This window comes from Lactuca sativa, chromosome 2 (assembly GCF_002870075.4).
Source record: "Lactuca sativa cultivar Salinas chromosome 2, Lsat_Salinas_v11, whole genome shotgun sequence".
In the NCBI taxonomy this organism is placed as follows: domain Eukaryota; kingdom Viridiplantae; phylum Streptophyta; class Magnoliopsida; order Asterales; family Asteraceae; genus Lactuca; species Lactuca sativa.
Window position 1 is genome coordinate 180,851,284 of NC_056624.2, and position 19,628 is coordinate 180,870,911.

Genomic DNA, 19,628 nt, shown 5'->3' on the forward strand with positions numbered 1-19,628 from the left:
TATAATTAATTTAGATAACTAATATCAATAAATATAATCCAACAAAGTATGATTTAAAGCGTATTTGGCACAGAGCATTTAGAGTTTCTAGCTTCTAGTGTTTGACAAAACACTCCGTTTTGAACAAAAGGTCTCGTTTGGCACTACAAGCTTCTAGCGTTTAGTTTGAACGAAACGCTCGAAATTCAAGTGATATTTCACGTAGCATTTAACAAAACTCTACTAGCTAAAAATTATCCACTACAAGCTACCTGCTACCAGCTATTTTTGCCGAACACGCCCTTAATCACTTTACGCTGGCCTTGGACCAAAATCATTAAAAAGCCCAAAATTATAGACAAAATTTTGACCAAAAAATGTTTTGGATTGAAAAAGCATTTTTTGACAACCACATTGACCAATTTTCTAGGGAGTTATCTAATGGACAAATCAAATTAACCATACAAAACTATAATTTCATTGAAATGTGGTTACCGGTTTGAAAAACACAGTTTAATATTAAACATACCGGTGATTTTAGTGTCTCTTAAACATTTAAGCAGTTAGAATTTATACGAATGTTAAAAGGACTTAGACTGTGATAAAATACAAGTTAGGCGACATATATTGTATATTTGTATATGGATAACTTGGTTACGAAGAATTTCGGACCATGGGTGTCGTGAGATTAGATGAACAACTTAGGGGTAAATTAAATCAGTTTGGTCAACTTGGGGTTGACTTTGTTCAACTTATAGATGTGGCTACATTTGGTCGCATCAAAGGCTACATATAATGTATAGGATAGTTCTATTACAAGTGTAATTTGGTATTATATTTACGTTTTACACACATTAATTTCTTTCTGTAATTTTTTAAGTAGCCATATATAGTTTTAGAGATAGATCTAATAATGCTCAAAGTCTATATATCGATATATATTTTATAATTGATGACATTAAATCATTATAGTTTAAAATAAATATTTATCTTTTACAATATTAATTTGATTTTTTTACTAATAGACTAGGCACCGATAGACACCAACTAAAATTTACGAAATCAACCAAAAATGATGGTTCTTGGAATATAGGAATCACACGTAGTTCTTTGGATTTTAGAACCGGTGATAAAATAGATGAGAAACAACTACAATAAATTTACATGTTTTAAATCATTTGAATTAATTATTAGTTAAACAATGGGAAACAAGAAAAAAACAAACAAAATGGGAAAAGACAAAATATATATATATATATATATATATATATATATATATATATATATATATATATATATATATATATATATATATATAACAAATAGAAATAGAGGACAAACTTTAAAAACTTAAGGTTAGAAGTGTCTTTTAATTTTAAAAGCTTTTTTTTATATATTGTGCAAAAAGAAGACAAAATATATGTTTTTATTCCGAAAAACAAACAAGTTTTGATAAGAGAAATAAATTATGCTTCCATTTTTTTTATCCATCATCTTATCATTTTTAAATGTTGACAAATATAATAAAATGTTATTAATTTGATTAAATATTACTGATGTCATAATCGTAAATGCATAGGAAGATAATAGAAAAAATAGGCCCAAAAAATATATATAACAATATTTGATTTCCTTTTAATATAAATGTTTCCGCCCACAGAAAAAGATTTTTTTTAAGAAAATAAACACCGCCTAAGTGGACAACCTGGAAGATCTTTAGACGGAACTTCCCCTTGCCCACCGGTGAGTGAATGTGAGTCGGTGTATCATATGCACAAAGCGGAAAGACTGTAGCCTTTCTTACCATATTAATTAATAACATAACGAGAAAATAAGCGGATGGGTTTATAACAACTTGTCTCTCTCATATAAACAAAGCAAAATATATAAATAAGTAGAGGACAACTTGGTTTTAATTTATTCCAAATATTATTTAGCCAAATCTGTAATTTTGGACTTGAGATCGTACTAAAATAATATCAGAACAATAGTGCCTTAAGATGCGACGTTAGCTTAAGCATTTTGATTTTTGTGTATATAAATAAATAAATAGAGGACTTATTGCATATTACACTTTTAAATTTTCTGAATATAAAAATGTGGATAAAGATTGTATAGTTATAAAAAATAACCTATAATATCTGACATGTGAATCTCATGCCCAAATGTTGTATAATAAAGTATTAAAAACATGTGAATATAGCATAATTTTATCGTCTCAAAAAAGCAAAAGGTTAAATTGACGATTACTCCTTTGGATTCGAATTTTCTGAGTTTAAAACACGTCATTGAAAATTAATTACTACTATATATATCATAATAATAGGTGGATTCGGTTTTATATATAGCATATTAAATATACTTCAAATGATTGATTACATATATAGCTATCTTTTAAATATGTAGAAAACTTCAAAGTTACCCCATTACAGCTTCGTTTTTTTAAAAACAAGTATCCCCACCACCTTTCCTTAACAAGAGAAAGACTTAAACGAATCGTATAAAAACAGAGAACCCACTTTGCTTTCTTTATGTTTTGACTTTCAATTTTAAAGTAACAATTCCTAAAATTTAACGGAAATATCGCATACGAAGATCCTTACACTGAATGCATACCCATGGAAATTGTGGAGGATCCAAGCAATAAGAATGAACACAACGTATCTGACAACTATCACATCTCACTAGAAGCTCCTCAGGTTCAACACAACCACACTGGTAGCAAACTGGTGTTGATGGTATTGATCCCTGTTCAACAAAAATTAAAAACAAAAAACCAAATTCAATAATGAACAAGACTTTATAAACAATATGACCTGAATTTTATGATGAAGATTTACCAAGGTATGAAATGTGGATGCTTCTGCATGCGGAAGAATGTATACATCCATGGAGGCATTCTCATTAGGAACTGTTTGAGAGTATATTTTCTGATCAGAAGATAAAGCATCTTCCATCTTCTTTATGCTGTAAAAACTGGCCTTACACAAAGGACATGTGGAAACCTTTTTCATAGAAGCCTGTAAGCAATAAGTTTGGAGTGAGTGAATAACTGAATATAAACATAATTTATGTAAAATATGGTAAAAAGGATAAAATTATAGATACCATATGATCTGCCCAATTCTGAATGCATGAAAAACAGAAGCGATGTCCACATGGAAGAACTCCTCTAGTTGAACTAAAATCTGTCCAGCATATAACACATGATAACTGATGTGGTGTTGTAGATAATTTCCTTCCATTACATTTATCATCATCAACTTCTGAAGAGTTATTTACAGGATTCCTTGTGTTAGAGTCTGGATCTTGAAGATTACAACAAGTCCCTAAATCTTCAATCTTTTCAAGATCCTCCAAGATTAAAGGTCTTTTCTCATGATCTTGAAAGCTTTTTCTGAAAAGTCTTCTGCTTTTTTGCCTCCCAGAAGAATTAGAAGGCTCGCCAATGTCAACAACATTGTGGTGAATTTCTGTGTGTTGGGAATTTTCCTCTGAATCTGAACAAGACTTGAGCTCGTTACATATATTCTTAAGAATCAGCCTATGACCTCCTTTGGAGGATTCAGAACAGTCCTTATTTTGTCTGTTAGTACATTTTCTCTTTAATCTATTGGAACGGATCTTATTTTGTCTCACATCAGGAAGCAGATTCTACATAGAAAACAACATGCAGAAATTGTTAGCCACATGATGGCAGAAAGTAGGAAAGACAAGATAAGATGCATATCCTAGTAAAAAGTTTCATGACTTAAAACACCATATGAGGTAATTAAGCTTTGGCAATAGATTCATAGTGAGTATAAGAGATCACATCTAACCTCTTTCAACAACCAAGAATCTTTCCAATCATCATCGCCACTTTCACCATCTTCAATGTTAATCACAGGATTTTCCGAGAAGTTGCTGGTGGTAGGTACCTCTCCAAATACACTTCTTACTTCATTAGCAACAACTGGGGCCTCCAACAGCAAGGGCCCCACCTCAAACCCACTGCAAAATTATGAAATCAGATGAAGGACAAGTGGGATTACACATTTCATTTTCATTGAGGGTATAACTTATGAGTTGCACATTAGTAAAGTGGATGATGAGCTTGTTCTACCCAAGGTTACACTGGTGAAACTAGAATTAGGAACACACTCTATTAGTGCAATCAAACAATTAAACTTCTTTTACAAGCTTCACAACAGAAAAAAAAAAAAAAAAAAAGGCTTTGGTAAATGGCAATCATACCAGTGTTTCATATAGGGACGCTCAGAAACTCGCCTGCCTTGGTTTATACAGTCCTCAATCCATCGATGATTCACCACGATTATCTTAAATTTCCTGGCAAGTTCATATTTCTTCCCCTCAAATTTGCGACACACCTAAACAAGCAACCGGAAATATACAATCTTTTAGGTTTAGTATCACTATGATTACATGAATTACTAAAAATGATCTAAAAATATGCAAAGCTTCGAAAAGGAAAAACATACCAAATGCGTGGTAGAGGGATTCATTGCTCCAACATAACTTGCACCAGATTGAGATACTAATTTGATAAGTTTAAATCGCTCAGATCCGTGGTATCCACTAACCGTAGCGACAACTGAATCCATAATTCGAACAAAGACCTAGACGCAGCCCTAAAATTAGAGGTTTAGGGCTAGAAAAGTGCACAGCCTAATACAATGCATTGTTTATAAATCAAAAGGACATTCCAAAGTCTAAGTCACACTTAGTTAATAGAGAGATAGAGAGACCTTTTAGGATTACCGCCGAGCAAAGATCGTCTGTGTAGCTGCCGATGACGGTGGCGCAGAGGCTTAGCGGGAAGGTTGAAAATTTGAATCTTGTAATGTCCCCTGAACGTTTCCGATAAAAGATTTCTTTATAAATTTACCTTAACGTGTGCACAAAAATATTGTTGGAAAAATAACATAAAAATCTTTTACATAATTTTATTGGTTTTAGTAAGGTTTTTTTTTATCTCGTAATTTCGGTTCTACTTTCTAGTTTTATCATTTTTTTTTTTTATTTCTTTATCCGTTTTTAGGTTTACTCCAAAAAATTCCTCCCATTTTTATTAGTTTTTTTCTTTTTTTAACAGGACTATAAAGAGAAATTAAAAGAATGCTAACAAGCGGGTTCGAACTCATGACCTATCATATGTAATAGATATTAGGTCATCCGTTATATCCACCACTAACCACTATAGTGGTGGGTGCCACCTCATCACCACATTCAACCACTAAACCTATGGGATACCCACCACTATATGCTTCTTATTTTTTTATTTTTAAATTAAAAATATATTTTTTTTAATTAATTAAAATGTAGAGAGAGGTAGAGAGAGATAGAGAGACATGGAGAGAGAAAAAAATTGATTGGATGTTGTTGTCCGTTCTCCCCACCACATTTGACCACGAATTTTTCCACCACTAGCCACCACTAAGAGTATGGGATGGTGTTCACATTTTTTGTTCGTGGCCACATAGACCACGAACATGCTCGTTATAAGTATACCATAAGGCCTTAGGGATGAGAATTTGACTCGGAAACCTGAACCGAAACGAAACCCAACCCGAACCGAATTAGGCTCGAATAAGCAATTCGATTCGGGTTTTATGTATCTATATTATGCTTATTATATTCGGGTTACCCAAATAAGAGCTTATTCGGTTGTAAATACCTGACCCGAATAAGCATTTCTCGTCCCCTTTCTCTTATCGACAGAAATCAATATCACGATTCACACTTTAGTCGTCGTCGTTCATAAACAGAAAAAAAAACCCTACGCTCGTTCTCGTCATTTCAAAATCGACCAATATTCTCAACTATTTTGAAACTCGAAAAACTTCTGTCGTTCCTAATTCTTGTTTTGGACTTTCAAAATTCGACCATTCCTATTGTCTCTAAGGATTCATGAATTCCTACTTTGTCTAGTCATTGAAAATTAGGCTCCATCTCAAGAAACTCAAGTAAGAAATTAAGTATCATCTTAATCTACTATGTAAATGTCATTATTTCAATGTGTTATTGTGTTATGATAGTCTTTGAATGTTTTACCTAATTACCTTGATGTATAAAAGTACATTGTTATTCTATTATTCGGGTTATAGAATCCTAATACGGTTTATTCGTTTTTTTTTTCGCTTATATTAGGTCCTTGATCATCTTGTACATGTTATTCGGCTTATTTGGGTGATAACCGAACCGATTAATACTCGAACCGACCCGAACCCGTATTGGTTAATCAGTTCGGTTTTCGGTTCATACAATTACCCTTATTCGTTTTTCGGATTACTCGGGTTCGGGTCAGTTCGGTTCGGTTCCGACCCGAATAACATCTCTACATATGCCTTGCTAGAGAACCAAATAACCTTTTTGTAGTTAGAGATACTATAATTACAATAATGAGGTTTTTCTATAATTTTATAAGTTTTTTTTTTTTGGAATAGCAATCCAAAAACATTATTGATATTGAATTCAACTTGAACAAGTTAATATCTATTATGATGCCTAATACATGAATAAACATAAGAGTAAGCATCCATATAATTTCATACATATCTTTTAAGTGTTTCAATGTGATTATCATAGTCATCTTTAAAAGAATTAGTAAGGTGATGTTTTTTTCTAAAAACAAAAACATTTTCAGACCATTTTTTGTTGCGTGACGTAGCATTTGCCCTTTCGCAGCAATTTATTTTTCTAGAAGACTTCAGAGTACAAAACTTTTGCGTGTGTTCTGCACGGCGCAACACTTGACTTGTCAATTCAAACATCTTCAACTTTCATTTTTTTTCAAGTGAATTTTTTCAGAGTTTTGGTATAACCTTTTTTTACTTTGATATTTTTTTTTAACTTTGATTTATGGATTTGATACATTTTCTTTTTATAGTTTCCACACTTTTTTTATAACTTGATTTTTTTTATCGTTTATGTTAATAATATTTTCAGTTCTGGTTGTATCTTTTTTAACATGTGTATTTTTTTATGAACTTTGTTGACATCGTTTGCAATATGTTCTTAATTTTTTTATTATTTTCTTCTTTTATGTTTTTTTATAAATTATTTTTTTTAAATAAAACTGATAGCTTCTTTTACATTTTTTATATTTTTTTTCGAAATTTTATATTTTTGTTTTTTTACATGTTCTTTTTAGTATTCTTTCAATGTTTTAAGACTAAGATTATTAACATTTCAATGTTGAGAACTATTTTCAGTTTATAAAATTAGTTTAGTTCAATACTGCAGATGTTAAAAAACAAACATGTTTTTATTACAGGCTGCAGCCGTTTGATCCACCTATTCTGCTTCAGAGGGTTGCAGAGGTGATCCGCATGCTTCATAAATTTTCACTTTGAAAAAAAAAACAACACCAAGTGAATCCCAATAGATATACTAGTAACAACAACTATATTTTGTTAAAAAATATCCAATCAACATGAATAAAAAAAAAAATCAATAAAATCAACAAGTTGTATAAAAATTATGGAATAAAAGAAAAAAAACATCAAGTGAGTTTCGTAGATCACTTTGTGATTAAATAATCACACGTGCATTATTAATATTATTTTTATTTTTATTTTAAATGATCTACTCTAATAAATGAAGGTGTGTTTGCCATATATCATACTTTCATTCAATTTCTCAAATGTCATTTTATGGTTATTTTGAATTAATTTTTCTTTCACATGTCATTTTATAGGTTTCCTATTTTAATGAATTTCGTATAACATTTTAATGTAATAATTACAATAAATATAGTAATAAATAAATATCAATTTCATTAATTGACTTACCTTTTTATTTCGAAATTTTCAAATTAAAGCACATTAGTTTATTTTGTTTATTTATTTAAATTTAAAAGATAAAAAAATCAATTTTAATAATTTATTATTTTTTTTATTTTCTTATAAATTCAAAGTTTTTAAATATTTAGACGACAAAATTGCAAAAGTGGTCCATGTGGTATGTATTTTGTTGGGGTTTTAGTCCAAACCCCGACTTTTTTGGATTGGTGATCATTTTGAGCTATTTTGCTCGCAGTTTTGGTCTCTGTCCAAACTAAAAAGACAATTATATCCTTAATGAATTTATTTTTCATTTTTCTTTCACTTTTTAATAATATTATTATTAAATATAAAAGTGGGCCCACTTATCCACCCATCCTTCTCTCTCCCTCCTCTCTCTCTCTCTCTCTCTCTCTCTCTCTCTCTCTCTCTTTGAGTGTGTATTCTACTGTATGAAAAATATTTTCCCATATCTTCATCTTCTTGATTCCAATCATCCACCAACACTGATGGCATGGCTACCCAAGCTTCCCTCTTTGCATTCGTAATCCCCAATCAAACCTCCCCATGGAAATAATCGCAACTCACCTCCTTCAACAACGTCAAACCATCCAAACCCACCACCCCTTTCACCACCATCAAGGTTGCGGTGACAGGGGAGGTCCCCACCAAAGAAGCTCCGATGGGATTTATCCCACCTGAACTCGACCCCAACACCTCATCTCCAATCTTCGCTGGAATACCCCACCGGAACAGCTCCCTCCGGCACTCCCTGTTGCCATGGTAAAAACCCACCACTACTGGGTTTATTTTGCTTAGTACAGGAGCCCCAAACATCCCCGACCCTTACTCCTTCCTCCCCTCGTATCTCACATGTCAATTTCTCCCCCCTTATCGGCCACCGGAGCAGTTCCCTACAACAACCCCTCTAGATTTCTTCCCCCTTTATCGTCTCACCCCTTTCTCACCGAACTAGAATAAGCTTTAGGGATTTCAAAAGATGAGGCGATTCATAACATCTTATTCACAGTTTTGTTTCAATACTTTTGGGGGATCAAGATTTTGTTTCCCAATATACTGAAATGGCTCGGCCGTGCCGGAACTAATTTACATACCCAGTTAGCGAAGGAGATCATAGGTGCGATCAAAACCCACGATGGTGGGAAGGTGACGATGGCGGCAATGGAGCAGATGCCCTTGATGAAATCTGTGGTCTACGAGTCTCTTCGAATCGAATCACCTATAGTCTTACAATCGAATCACATGACGCCATTTTCAAAGTGAAAGAAGGGAATATGTTATTCGGATACCAGCCATTTGCGACCAAGGATCCCAAAGTGTGTGACCGTGCGGAAGAACTTGTTCTGAATCAGTTTGTGGGTGACGGCGAGAAGCTTTTGAATTATGTGTCGTGGTCAAACGCCTTGAACGAGCTTGAAGAATGATTGAGCTATGTCTAAACCTTCTTGATCCAAGGTTGAAGATGATGCGGTTTTCTGCATTTTATACCACTTTGACAGAGACGGTGGTTTGGGTTTTTTGGAGAGAGAGAGAGAGAGATGTGGGCCAAATTAGTTAATTAATTTATTTTTCATTTAAATTAAATAGAAAACGCATAAAAAAAATATATCAGAAGGGCATAATAGTCTTTTCAGTTTAGCGGGGGACCAAAAACGCAACGAAACTAGGTCAAAAGGACCACCAATCCAAAAAAGTCGTGGTTTAGACTAAAACCCCAAAAAAATATATACCACAGGGACCATTTTTGCAATTTTGTCTATTTAGACCTTCATATTTAATTTTTTTAATCAACCTATGTAATATATAGGTCTTACACCTTGTAATTCTAATATACTCTTACCAACGTCATCTATGTTACAAATGAAACTTTAATCATCAATCTTATAAAGAAATAAAATGAAGGAAATACATACATTATTTAAGGCAATTTAGTAATTTTAATTTATAAATTAAATAAGGCAATTTAGTAAATTTAATTTCGGAAGGGACAAAATACATAAAGAAATATGCTGAAAAAGACTAATTTTACAAATGTCATAAGGTTTGGACTGAATACTGGAAAAAATACAAACCATAGGGACCATTTTTGCAGTTTTGTCAAAAATACATTATAACCATTATATATCTTTATTTATTTCCATTAGTATTTTCGTCCCCCATATAACTGCTCGAAAAAATAAAGTTATGTAGTATTTGCCAAATAACTTCCAAGAAAGCAACCTCATCACTGTAACTTTCAAATCAACCCAGAATATCACATCAAATAAAAAAAACAAAATCAAGATTAGTTCATTTTCCAAACACAAGCTACTCTATCTCCGGGCAGGGTGGTTACCATCCACCACTGGCGGCGGTGGCGGCTGTATTCCCTGAAACCCACTTCCACCATGACCAGTCACCGCCACTGAACCATACGAAACATTAGCCGCATCTTGTGCATCAGAATTAGATCCTCTCCGTGCATCATAACCGGACCCACGTTGCATATCATAACCAGGTCCTCTGTACAAATCATAACCAGGTCCTACTCTATGCGGATCATATCTCTGTGGCTCATACCCTGGTCCTCTTTGTGGTTCATAAGGTGGTGCACCAGGACCCGGTCCTTTATGAAGACCATAACCTGGAACCACTGGTCCAGGTCCATAACCTGGAGCAGCACCCGCAACACCATAGGCTGATTCAAAAGTGTGTTGTCCTACAGGATTATGTCCAGAAGCTTCTTTCTCATTGTAACCAGCATAGGGCCCACCTGCAATGTAATTTGGAAGAAAAAAAAAATCAACAAATTTAAAAGCAGAAATATCATATCACAAATGACGTACCCGCCCTCCTGTCGTTTTCAGCGTGTTTCTTTAATTCAGCTCGAAGCTTTTCCACTTCGCTTGCCATTGTCATATAGTTCTTTTCCATCACCTGAAGAGACTCTAAATGATCGTTGTAAACTTTCTTCTCATACTCATAAGTTGCCCTACAATGCTGATACTCTTGTCTAAGCATATCAAGTTCTGACATCAAAGCAGGAACCTGTTGCAAATCCATGTGAACTCTCTGATGATCTTCTGTTAGTTTCTGTACTCTTGTAACGAGTTCTTCCCTAGCTGAAACCAAGCTCTGTGCCTCTGTTCGTGCCTGATGCAGTTCTAGTTTAAGTGGCTCTGCACCTTGGAGATCTGCTTCCATTTTCCCGATTTTGTCTAAGATCCCCATTATTTGATGTTCTCTTTCTGATTTTACACCTCCTATGTGGTTATGTAACATTTGTAGCTCATGTTGTATGGCTGCAACATCATGCCTCAAGGTTCCATGAGTAGCAGCTAACCTTTGGTTTTCTGTTGCAAGTTTCTGCATTTCCATGTGCTGTGCAGCAAGCTTTTGTTCCATGATTTCTGGATGTGGTAACATATCATATGGAGGAAAACGACCATGTTGAGGATGGATTTCAGGAGGAATGGAATCATGATGTCCGATTCCAGGGCCAGGTAGTGGACGCCTTAAATGATGAGGAGGAGGAAGTCTACCTTTGCTTCCCATGGTGATAAATGGTAAAATAGATGAAACTGAGAGGAGACCAAAATGAATAATCAGTATCAGTGCAGTAATTATCTACACTTCCATACAGAAGATCTTCCAGGAATCACATGTGCTTGCAAACAGGCTGATGATTAAGTCTCTTAACCATGTTTTAATTCATCAACATATATAACCTGATGGTTAATTAACTCCATTTTCGCGGTCTTCCTAAAACACAATCAACAACTCGTTTTCCTCCGAACTCAACAATTTACAGACTTTAACAGATGCAACTTTAGGGCAATAATGATATTGGAGATGAGAAATAAGTTTACACTGCTTCACTCGGTAACAAGATGGCTTAAATGCAAAATGGGGGAAATCGAATTTCTCAGAGAAGTCAAATTATGTTGGAAAACCACAGTTGGATTGAAACCCTAGAAGGAAGTGGAAATTACCTTTAGGTTAATTTAATCAAGACGATCCGTGAAGGAGCTACGAGGCCGATTTGATGGTGATGACCGACGATGCATAAATTTCATGCCCTAATCTTCAAACGTAGTTTTCATTTCCATGTACAGAAAAATCTGATTTTGCAAAAATGAAATTTGGGCCGTAGTTATCGAAGTTTCACGTCTGTACAGGAAGGTAGGAACCAGTGGGGCGTTTCATTTCATTCTTTTCTAATTCTAACAACTTTGATAAGTTCTAATGTTTTATATTGTATTTAAATATTAACTAGGATTTTAAAACAACATTTAAGAATAAAAGTGATATTTAAATATATATATATATATATATATATATATATATATATATATATATATATATATATATATATATATATATATATATATATATATATATATATATATATATATATATATATATATATAGAGGTAGAATAAGCCATATTTTGAAAGCTCGAAATTAAACAGATAAAAATAACATTTTACAAAGTATATAGGTGAAAAAATATTATTTTTAGACTAATAGGAGTGGGGGTCGCCACCGGGTTTGCTACACTCGCCAGCAATCAAGGAACACCGCTCCTTAGCTCTCGCTAGGAGCGTCGCCACCGGAATGGCTCAGAATGGACTTGGGAGCCGGTGGATGAGATGATGGAGCATTACCCATAGCTTTTCCAGGAACGAGCAGCAGACTTCGAGGATGAAGTCTAAAATAAGTAGGGAAGATTTGCAGCATCTGGTTCCTGGTATGTATTCTATTTAAGTATTTTGAATTTTTGGCATAGGACTCGGCGAGTTGAAGGCCCAACTCTTCGAGTTGAAGCGGATTTGATACGGGATTAAATGACGGACTCGTCGAGTCGGCTCCCAGACTCGACGAGTAGACTCTGACTGGACAAAACCTAACCTAAGGGTTTGCACCCTATTTAAGCATCTCATCCAGCCACCCCTTCGTCCCTATTGCTTCCAGAAACCCCCCATAGCAAACCCTAACCGTTTGTTTAAAAAGCTAAGGCATTTGTGGTGCTTTTTGGTGGTTTTGAACTCAAAGAAGAAGGAAAAGCCTAGAGGAATCAAGAGAAGACCAAGGGAGTTCAAGCTTGTGCGCCATTTGCAGTTCCCATAAGGTATAAAGTCGACACTTTGCTTCTTCATTTGCTAGATCCCTTTTTGGGGAGATTTATGGCTTTTATTAGCCATTCTTGGTAACCAACCATGATTGCACGCATGGTTGGGGGTTGAGGCTTCGGATCTAGGTCCATGAAGGAGTTACAAGGCAGAAAAGGGATGCTTTTGCACCCATGGAAGCCCCCATGCAACTTAAGAGTCTCTTTTAGAGCCTTTTAGGCTCTAAGTCCCATGCATGCACGTAAAGTTCGTAACTTTCTGTGCTAGATCGAGTTTAGGGACCTAGATCTATCATTTGGACAAGAGTTGTACACCAAAAATCGAAGAAATAGACTTGGACAGTATCGACTCGGCGAGTCGTTCTTGGGACTCGGCGAGTCCGAGGTTAGACTTCCCTTTTCTGTTATGGGTCAAAGAGACCCAGTGGAGTGCTGGAAAGGTTTTAGAGGGTCCCGAGGAGTGACCCAACGTATTGGGATAAGCCATAGTCCTAGAGTTCGTTGGACCCGGCGAGTGCATGAGCAGACTCGGCGAGTCCAAGGCAATCTCCCAACTCTTGAAGATGAACTAAACGAGTTGTTCATATAACTCGGTGAGTCGAGGGCAGGACTTGTTCATAGGATGGAGATGAACTCGACGAGTTGTTCATAAAACTCGGCAAGTCGGATGAAGGTTCATTCGAGGTTGTTTTAGAAGGAGAACTCGTCGAGTCGTTGCCAAACTCGACGAGTAGAGGCGTGAAGAAGGACAGATGAAAGGATAGGGACTCGACGAGTTAGCGGCCCAACTCAACGAGTCGGGTCAACTGGAAGTTGACTTTGACTTTGACTTTGACTTGGTCAGGGGTAAAATAGTCATTTTACCCTAAGAGTAGATATCAGGTTCTGACTGAGTGTTTTGTGGGGATTATAGCCGGATGATTTCCGGAGCAGCCGCAGACAAAGATTTCTCGCGCAGGTTATCAGCAGCTACTCGTTCGAGGTGAGTTACCTTCTAGTAGCAGTGGGTCTACGGCCACAATGCCGGCCCATTAGTATGAGTTGTATGTTAGATGATTGTCTTTTTGATATTCATCTAGGTTTGCTACTACCTGATACGTTATGTGTCAGTATGAGATGATGTTATATGCCAGTAGCAGTAGGGGAGATAGTCCCCAAGATTTCCGGTCGATAGGGCCAAAGAGGGGTAGTCATACCTAGTCATACTAGATAAAATATGATTATGTGATTCATGTTATGTGGTAGTAGTAGAGGGGTGAAATAGTCCCCAGTATCTGGTCGATAGGACCGAAGGGGTAGGCCAACACCCATATATGCTAGGCAGTATCCGGTTGACAGGACCGAAGGGGAGGCCAGCACCCAGATATGTTAGGCAGTATCCAGTCGACAGGACCGAAGGGGTAGGTCGGGCACCCAGATATGCCTGACAGTATATGTATGTTATGTGATTGTATGTTATGTGGTACGATGGGGGAACTCACTAAGCTTCGTGCTTACAGTTTACAGTTTTGGTTTTAGGTACCTCTTCAGCGAAGGGGAAGGAGCTGGCGCGGTAGCAGCACATCATACACACACGCACTGATTTTCCGCACTTGTGATATTCTGGGATTGTACTCTGACATATTGCTATCTTATGATTTGGGATTTCAGGCATGATATGTTGATTTATGAAATGATATATTTCTACGTAGTTTTCTTATGAATGTTTTTATACTCAGTTAATTAAAATGAAATTTTTGGACTCGAAATTTGGGATGTTACAAGTTGGTATCAGAGCCCTGGTTTGAGGGATTCAGACATGCCCTCGGGGGTGTCTGGACTCAAATCGAGGGATCAAAAGATTTGTTTTGAAGGAAATGGTTTTCAAAAAGATAAGTTAAAAGAGTTTTGGAAAAAGAACAAAGTGTGTGATGTGCGCGACCGGCCGAGATCAAGTACGTATTCCCCAAAGTACCCATACAAGTTTATGTTATGTTTATCAGCTTCAGTAGAACAACATGCTAGAATAGGACTAAGGATGCCTTATGTGCATGTTTTATGTGTTTCAGCTTATGAGAATTACATGCTAGTATTGAGTAGACAATAGTAGGATAGCCTGTTTAGGTTATGCCTGATAGTATGAGCTTAGTATTGGATACTAGTACTGTAACGACCCAATTTTCAAGACCAAAATTTTCTTTTTAATTAACTGACTCATAAAAACATTCATAAGAAAATACTGTGAAATCACATCATCCCATAAAACAATGTATCATGTCTGAAAACCCAAGTCATAAAATAAGAACATGTCAGAGTACAATCCCAGAATATCCATAGTACGGAAACCAAAGAATGTGTGCATGATGTGCCGCTACCGCGCCAGCTCCTTCCCCTTCGCTGAAGAGGTACCTGAAACCAAAACTGTAAACTGTAAGCATGAAGCTTAGTGAGTTCCCCCATTATACCACATACCATACAATCACATAGCATACATACTGTTGGGAAATTATGGGGTGCCCGACCTACCCGGTACGGCCATTCTGGGGTGCCGACCTACCCATGCGGCCATCCTAGGGTGCCGTCCTACCCATGTCAAACCATTTCGGGGTGCTGACCTACCCATGTCAAGCCATTCTGGGGTGCTGACCTACCCTTCGGTCCAAACAATCGAACTTGGGGACTATTCCCCTCCTACTACCACTATCACATATAACATATCATGTCAGCATATAAACATATCAGCACATATTATCAGACATATCTGGGGTGTCTGACCTACCCTTTGGTCCTAACAACCGAACTCTACTACTATCGCATATCATGCCGACATATAACATATCAGGTAGTAGCAAACCTAGATGATATCACAAAGACAATCATCTAACATACAACTCCTACTGGTGGGCCGGAATTATGGCCGTAGACCCACCTCTACTGGAAGGTAACTCACCTCAAGCAAGTAGCTGCTGATAATTCGTGTGGGAAGTCTCTGTCTGCTGCTGCTCCGGAAATCCTCCGGCTACAATCCCCACAAAACACTTAGTCAGAAACTGACATCTACTCTTAGGGTAAAATGACTATTTTACCTCCAATCCAGGCCAAGTCAAAGTCAACTTCAAGTTGACCCGACTCGCCGAGTTGATCCGTCAACTCGTCGAGTCCCTAATCCTTATCCATGAATCGACTTGTCGAGTTTGGCGATGACTCGACGAGTTCCTCTTCTATAAGAACATCGAATGTTCCTTCATCCGATCGCCGAGTTATATGAACAACTCGTCGAGTTCACCTTCATCCGATGAACAAGTCTTACCTTGACTCGTCGAGTTGTATGAACAACTCGCCGAGTTCATCTTCAATCTTAAGGAGATTGCCTTGGACTCGCCGAGTCTGTTCTAGCAGTCGTCGAGTCCCATGAATTCCAGGTCTAAAACTAAGTTCAATGCGTTGGGTCACTCTTTTTTTCCTGCTACAACCCTTCTAACACCCAACTGGGTTCTTTTGACCCTCAACAGATATGGGACTCAAAGCCTTGGACTCGTCGAGTCCTAGGAACGGACTCGCCGAGTCGGTCATGTCCACACTCTAAATCCTCGATTTTTAATGTACAACCTTTGATCAAAAGGCAGATCCAAGCCCCTAGACTCGATCTAGCACGTAAAGTTACAAACTTTACGTGCATGCATGGAAGAATGAGCCCAAATGGCTCAAAAAGGAACTCCCAACATGCATGAGGCTTTCCATGGGTTCTAAAACAGTTGCTTTCTGCCTTAGGGTCCCTCAAGAACCTTGGATCCAAAACCCTAGCCCTCAACCATGCTTGAAATCATGGTTGGTAGCTAAAATGACTCTTAGAAGCCCTAACTTCCTTCAAGAATAGATCTATAATAATAATGAGCAAGGTATAAGCTTTATACCTCAAACGCACCGAGGAAGATGCTCAATCTCGGATCCCTCTAACCTCTTCTTGTTTCTTCAAGCTTTTCCTTCCTTTCTTAGATCACAAAAGCACCAAAATCACTTAAAAGGCCTTAGATCTTCACTCACACGATTGGGTTTCGCTATGGGGGTCTTGTGGGAGCAAATGGGGGGATGGGTGACTGAATGAGATGTTTAAATAGGGTGCAAACCCTCATATTAGGGTTTTTGTCCAGCTAGGGCCTACTCGTCGAATCCGGGACCCGACTCGCCAAGTCCATCACTTAAGTCCCGCGTTCCGTCCCGCTTCTACTCGACGAGTTGGTCCTTCAACTCGCCGAGTCCAAGGCCAAAAATGCAAAACACTTAGACAAAAATAAAAAGAAAGGCGTACCAACAACCAGGTGCTACAAATCTCCCCCACTTATTTTAGACTTCGTCCTCGAAGTCTGCTACTTGTTCCTGAAACAGCTCTGGGTAATGCTCCATCATCTCGTCCACCGGCTCCCAAGTCTATTCCGAGCCCTTCCGGTGCTGCCATTGCACCTTCACGAGCTCCACCCTCTTGTTCCTCAGATCCTTCGTCTTCCGGTCGAGGATCGCCACAGGTCTCTGGATGTAATTCAGGCTTTCATCAACCTAAATGTCCTCCAAGGGCACCACTGCTGAGTCGTCCACCAGACACTTTTGCAACTGGGAAACGTGGAAAGTGTTGTGGATCTGACTGAGTTCGGATGGCAAATCCAGCCTATACGCCACCTTGCCCACCCGGGCTATAACCCTGAACGGTCTAATGTACCTGGGGCCCAATTTGCCCCGTTTCGTGTATCGGATAACGCCCTTCCATGGCGACACCTTCAGGAGAACCATATCCCCGACCTGGAACTCCAGGTCTGATCGACGGGTATCGGCATAACTTTTCTGCCGACTCTGAGCAATCTGAAGCCTACTCCGGACCTGCTGAATCCTCTCTGTCGTCTTAAGCACTACTTCAGTGCTCCCAATTACCCTCTGTCCAACCTCGCCCCAACATATCGGGGTCCTGCACCTCCTCCCATACAACATCTCGAAAAGAGGGCAATCAATGCTTGCATGATAACTATTGTTATAGGAGAACTCTGCCAATGGAAGGTAGGTATCCTAACTACCTCCGAAGTCTAACACGCATGCTTGCAGCATATCCTAAAGAGTCTGGATGGTCTGCTCACTCTGACCATCCGTCTGCAGGTGAAAGGCGGTGCTAAAGTGCAGACGAGTACCTAGCTCATCATGAAACTTCTTCCAAAACCTGGAAGTAAACCGCACACCCATGTCTAAAATCACCGAAACCGGCACCCCGTGTCGCGCCACCACCACCCTGATATAGATGTTGGCCAACTTTTCGGCCGAAATGCTCTCCTGAATCGGGATAAAATGGTCACTCTTGGTCAATCGATCGACGATGACCCAAATCGAATCCACTCCCCGCGCGGTCCTGGGAAGATTTGTGATAAAATCCATTGTAATGTCTTCCCATTTCCACATCATAATATCCAACGGATGCATCTTGTCATGAGGTCTCTGATGCTTGGCCTTGACCTTCCTGCAGATCAAGCACCGCTCCACGTACCATGCAACATCCCGCTTCATGCAGGGCCACCAATAGTTGAGACGAAGGTCCCTATACATCTTTGTCTCCCTGGGATGAATGGAAAATCGGGATTTGTGCGCCTCCTCCATCAGAACCTGGCGCACACCCCCGTGGTACGGTACCCACACCTTACGGTGTAGTGTCAGTAATCCTCGACTGTCATAGTCGAAGGAGGAGACCTGCCCCACTATCCGCTTGCTCTTCCGATGTTCTTCCTTCATAGCCTCCTGCTGGGCCTCCTAAATCCGCTCCAACAACGGAGTCACCACTGTCATCCTCTGACAAATATCCCCAATCGTCGCTGCCTTGCGGCTAAGCGCGTCGGCCACCATATTGGCCTTCCCTGGATGGTAAAGGATTTCGCAATCGTAATCCTTCACCACGTCCAACCACCGACACTGCCTTATGTTTAGATCCGGCTGATCCATGAGGTACCTTAAACTCTTGTGGTCTGTGTAGATGGTACACCGAACCCCATAGAGGTAATGACGCCAAATCTTGAGGGCGAATACAACAGCCCCCAGCTCAAAATCATGCGTCGGGTAATTCGCCTCGTGAGGCTTCAACTGCCCCGATTCGTAGGCGATGACATGCCCTCTCTGCATCAGTACTGCGCCCAAACCTGAGATGGACACATCGCAGTACACCACAAAATCCTCCATGCGCTCCGGCAGGGCTAAGATTAGTGCCTCACACAATCTCTGTCTCAGTGTCTTGAATGCGGTCTGCTGCTCAGGCCCCCAACGAAAGACCACGACCTTCCTTGTTAGCCTGGTCAGGGGTACAACTATCTTGCAGAAATCCTGGATGAATCTCCGATAGTAGCCGGCTAATCCTAGGAAAATCCGAATCTCAGATGGAGACTTCGGAACCTCCCATCTCATCTAGGGATGGCAAAAAAACCCGAACCCGACGGGGAAACCCGAAACCCGATCATTTCGGGTCGGGTAACGGGTCGTTATCGGGTTTTTTATCGGGTTTGGGGCAGGGAGTGGGTTATCCTTGCCCCGACCCGCCCCGATTATATATATATATATATATATATATATATATATATATATATATATATATATATATATATATATATAATATGTTCAAAAAATTTTGTTGTTAATTGTACGCGTTCGAATATAAAATACTTATCGTGGACAATTTTTTTTGTTATTAACAATCTGGTGTTAATGATCATTTTTACGTGTTTGGACGTATT

The 19,628-nt window shown here is 38.3% G+C and overlaps 2 protein-coding genes across 5 annotated transcripts; both read right to left on the reverse strand.

Moving 5' to 3' along the window:
* Positions 1-2,350: 2,350 nt before the first annotated feature.
* LOC111876673 (uncharacterized) lies at positions 2,351-4,867 on the reverse strand. Of its 3 annotated transcripts, none has more exons than XM_023873233.3 (7): positions 4,728-4,867; positions 4,461-4,647; positions 4,216-4,349; positions 3,801-3,972; positions 3,088-3,633; positions 2,820-2,999; positions 2,351-2,727 (listed from the first exon to the last, which is right to left on the reverse strand). In XM_023873233.3, exons 2-7 carry the CDS (start codon positions 4,581-4,583, stop codon positions 2,551-2,553), a joined length of 1,332 nt encoding a protein of 443 aa, XP_023729001.1. In that variant the 5' UTR covers positions 4,584-4,647; positions 4,728-4,867; the 3' UTR covers positions 2,351-2,550. The 3 variants fall into 3 exon arrangements, with proteins under 3 accessions (XP_023729001.1, XP_042755228.1, XP_023729003.1); XM_042899294.2 differs by having other exon boundaries at positions 4,461-4,610; positions 4,728-4,860; XM_023873235.3 differs by having other exon boundaries at positions 4,461-4,598; positions 4,728-4,856.
* A 5,122-nt stretch (positions 4,868-9,989) lies between these two features.
* On the reverse strand, positions 9,990-11,986 carry LOC111876672 (protein FLX-like 2). 2 transcript variants are annotated; one of them, XM_023873232.3, is made up of 3 exons: positions 11,756-11,986; positions 10,610-11,344; positions 9,990-10,536 (listed from the first exon to the last, which is right to left on the reverse strand). In XM_023873232.3, the coding sequence occupies exons 2-3, from the start codon at positions 11,316-11,318 to the stop codon at positions 10,097-10,099; spliced, it is 1,149 nt and encodes a 382-aa protein (XP_023729000.1). In that variant the 5' UTR covers positions 11,319-11,344; positions 11,756-11,986; the 3' UTR covers positions 9,990-10,096. The 2 variants fall into 2 exon arrangements, with proteins under 2 accessions (XP_023729000.1, XP_023728998.1); XM_023873230.3 differs by having other exon boundaries at positions 10,610-11,986.
* Between the last annotated feature and the right edge of the window lie 7,642 nt (positions 11,987-19,628).